Source organism: Solanum lycopersicum, chromosome 4 (assembly GCF_036512215.1).
Source record: "Solanum lycopersicum chromosome 4, SLM_r2.1".
Taxonomy (NCBI): domain Eukaryota; kingdom Viridiplantae; phylum Streptophyta; class Magnoliopsida; order Solanales; family Solanaceae; genus Solanum; species Solanum lycopersicum.
Window position 1 is genome coordinate 28,184,467 of NC_090803.1, and position 3,578 is coordinate 28,188,044.

Sequence of the window (3,578 nt, forward strand, 5' to 3'; positions counted from 1 at the left end):
ATCCAAATGCTCTATGATAGCTCAGCATTGGGTTTCTGTTGTTGAGCAGCTCATATGGAGTCTTGTTCAAAATAGCTCTTATTAGACACCTATTGGTAACATGACATGTTGTGTTAACAGCTTCAGCCCAGAAACTTTGAGGAAGATTTGATTCAATGATCATAGTTCTGGCAATGTTCACCAAGGTTCTGTTCTTTCTTTCCACAACTCCATTTTGTTGAGGAGTTCCTGGAGCAGAGAAATTGTGGCTTGTACCATTTTCCATACAGAATCTATCCAGTGTTGAGTTTTCAAACTCTGTGCCATGATCAGATCGAATGCTGCAAATAACTTGATTCAATTTGGTTTGAATCATTTTGAAGAATACCACCAGCTCTTCAGCTGTATGTGCCTTTGATCTCAAAAATCTCGTCCAGATGTATCTTGAATAATCATCGACAATCACCAAAATGTACTTCTTGCCGTTTCTACTTTGAACCTTCAAGGGTCTACACAAGTCCATATGAAACAGCTCTAAGGTTCTTGATGGTGTTACCTGATTTTTGGGCTTAAAGGATGACCTGATTTGCTTTCCTTTAACACAAGCTTCACATATTTTATTTTCAGCAAACTTCAGCTTGGGCAGACCTCAGAATAGGTCCTTAGAAATCAATTTGTTAATAAATATGAACTCACATGCCCCAACCTACGATGCCAGAGATCAACATTTTCTTTTTGAGAACTAAGACATGTTAGGTCATCTCCATGAGACGTTTCTAAGTTTGCCACATACATATTTTTAAATCTGTGTGCAGTGAGAATTACTTTGTTTGTAGTTAGACTCACCACAGTGTATTTCTCAGAAATAAACTTGACCTCATTTCCTTTATCACAGATTTGTGACACACTCAGCAAGCTGTACTTCAACCCATCCACATGGTAAATATTGTCAATTGAATCTTCAAGAGATCTTCCTACTTTGACAACTCCCAAAATGTACCCCTTCTTGCCATCACCAAATGAGACACCTCCTCCTTGGAGGGTCTTGAGTGAGAGGAAGTTCTTTACATCACCAGTCATATGCTTAGAGCAACCACTATCCATATACCAATATTGACTGCTGCTCCTCTCACTCACCTGCACCAAAAATCACTTGTTAAGCTTGGGAACCCATTTCAGCTTGAGTTCCCAGTAGGCAGACAAAGGAGTGATTAGATTGTATTAGGTCCAATATCGTAGATTTTGAAGCTTTCTAACAAAAGACATAGGAGCAGGGACAAATTTTTTCTTTGAAAATCTGTGAGTTGAGACAAGCTCTGGAGGACCAGGTCTCTCTTTTGGTACATTTTTCCTTTCAGCATAATTAGAGAACCTTTCACATGAGTTTCTCCAGCTAGCACACTTATCCTTCAAATGTCCATTCTTACCACAATGAAGACAGAGCAGATTGTCAGACACAAACACATACTTACTGTGAGGATTATAAGGAGGACTTATGTTCAGACTTCCTAGTCCTTTCTTATTGAAATTACTCTGATTTGTTGCATTTGACAGTAACTTTGAGGATTTGATCCACTTAAGGGATTTTTCAAGTTCTTCCTTAAGTTTCACAATATCCTGTTCTAATTTGTTACTCTTTTCAAGTGACAGACTGAGATTTGTCTCAGAGTTTTTCAATTTTTCTTAAATTTCAGCTTGCAAACTATTTGGCCTTCCATTCAGCTTTTCAGCTTCTTCAGTAATCTGATTCAACTGGTTCTTATATTCAGAGTTATTTGACTCTAGAGGCACCATTCTTGACATTTTCTCTTCAAGTTTAACTTTGTTTTCAGTTAAACTTTCAAGTTCAATATTCATGATGTCTCTTTCAGATGTTAACTCTATCACAGAATCAAGCATGACTTTTGCCAAAGTTCTCAATTTTTTAAGAGAATATTTATCCAAGTCATTTTTCATATCTAGAAGAGTTACCTGATTGTCCTCTTCTTCATTTTCTGTGTGATCCATGAGAGCAAACATTTCATTGAAGACAGTTTCCTCCTCATGCACAGCAATCATGGACACATCATTTGGCTCATCAGGGTCTTCTTAATCACTTGAAGAATCCCTCCATGCAGCAAGAGCCTTTTTGACAACCATATCAGCAGCAGCTTTACTATCTTTGTTACCAAGTACCAGGTCCCTTCTATTTTCTTTGTCACTCCTGTGTTTTTTATGCTCCTTGTTTTCGTTCTTGAGCAAAGGACACTCACTGATGAAGTGCCCAGATTTTCCACACTTGTAGCAAGTATCATCTTGAGCAGCATTTTGAGTACCGTTTGTTCCTTTTTTATAAATTTTGATTTTCCTCACAATTTTTTGAAATCTACTGATGAGATATGCCATATCATCATCATCACTTGAATCTTTATCTGATTTATACTTCAGCATCAATGACTTGTCCTTCTTGGCTTCAATCTTTGACAAATCATAGTTTCGATTCATCTCATGTGTTTTCAGATTACCAATCAAAGCATCCATATTCAGCACCTTCAAGTCATTGACTTCTGTAATGGCATCAACTTTGCTCTCCCAAGACTTTGGAAGAATTCGAAGCACTTTCCTTACTTGTTTAGTCATGCTTATAGGTTCACCCAGACTTCGCAGCTCATTTGTAATGAAAGACAACTTGGTGAACATGTCATGTATTGTTTCTCCTTCCTTTATTTTGAAGTTCTCATACCGTGAGGTAAGCATGTCAATCTTAGATTCCTTAACTTGTTCAGTTCCTTCATGTGCAGTCTTCAAGCAGTCCCAAATTTCCTTAGCAGACTCACCGGCTGACACTCTGTTGTACTCATCAGGTCCTATCCCACAGACCAGAAGAGTTTTAGCTTTGAAACCTTTTTCAATCTTTTTCCTGTCAGCTTCGTCATATTTCTGCCTAGGCTTTGGAACAGTAATGGTCTTCTCTCCATCCTTTTCTTCCATCATCAGAACAAATGGTCCATCTAGTACAATATCATATAACTCGCTGTCTTTAGCCATGAGGTAGTCATGCATTCTAACTTTCCACCAACTGTAGAAATGTCCATTGAAACGAGGAGGTCTGTGTAATGACTGACCTTCTTCGAGGTTAAGTGGAGCTGTCATTCTAAAGCAAATATCACTTTCTTGGTGTTAACCAAATAGAAAGTGCCTGCTCTGATACCACTTGATAGAATATATGCCTTCACTTAACAAGTAATGGACCAGGTCCCTTACTACACTAATGAATAAAACAGAAAGTTAAATGTAGTTAAATCAACACAATGATTTTACGTTGAAACCTCCTTGCTTAAGGGAGTAAAACCACGACCTGTCTCACAGGATTTTCAATCGTTTTCACTAATCTTCAAAAGCAAAAGCGAAACACGATTACACCAAACGTAAGAAAGAGCTATCAATCTTACAGTTAAGCAATAGTTCTCTATTGCTTAACAAGCCTAAGTAGAAAAACAATCTACCCACTAAGCTATCCCACCTGGACAATCTAGACTTCTAACACAACACACCAATTCCTTAGATTCAGGAATTGTCTACAGTTTAAGAACAAGAGAATGAATTCCTAAAAACCTAGA

The 3,578-nt window shown here is 37.8% G+C and overlaps 1 protein-coding gene across 1 annotated transcript; it reads right to left on the minus strand.

Moving 5' to 3' along the window:
* Positions 1-2,067: 2,067 nt before the first annotated feature.
* Positions 2,068-3,111, minus strand: LOC138348045 (uncharacterized). Its single transcript, XM_069296654.1, has one exon. It carries the CDS (start codon positions 3,109-3,111, stop codon positions 2,068-2,070), a length of 1,044 nt encoding a protein of 347 aa, XP_069152755.1.
* Positions 3,112-3,578: the final 467 nt, after the last annotated feature.

Bases quoted from the DNA above. Each gene is read 5' to 3' on its own strand.
- LOC138348045 (XM_069296654.1), bottom strand. From the start codon at position 3,111: ATGACAGCTCCACTTAACCTCGAAGAAGGTCAGTCATTACACAGACCT.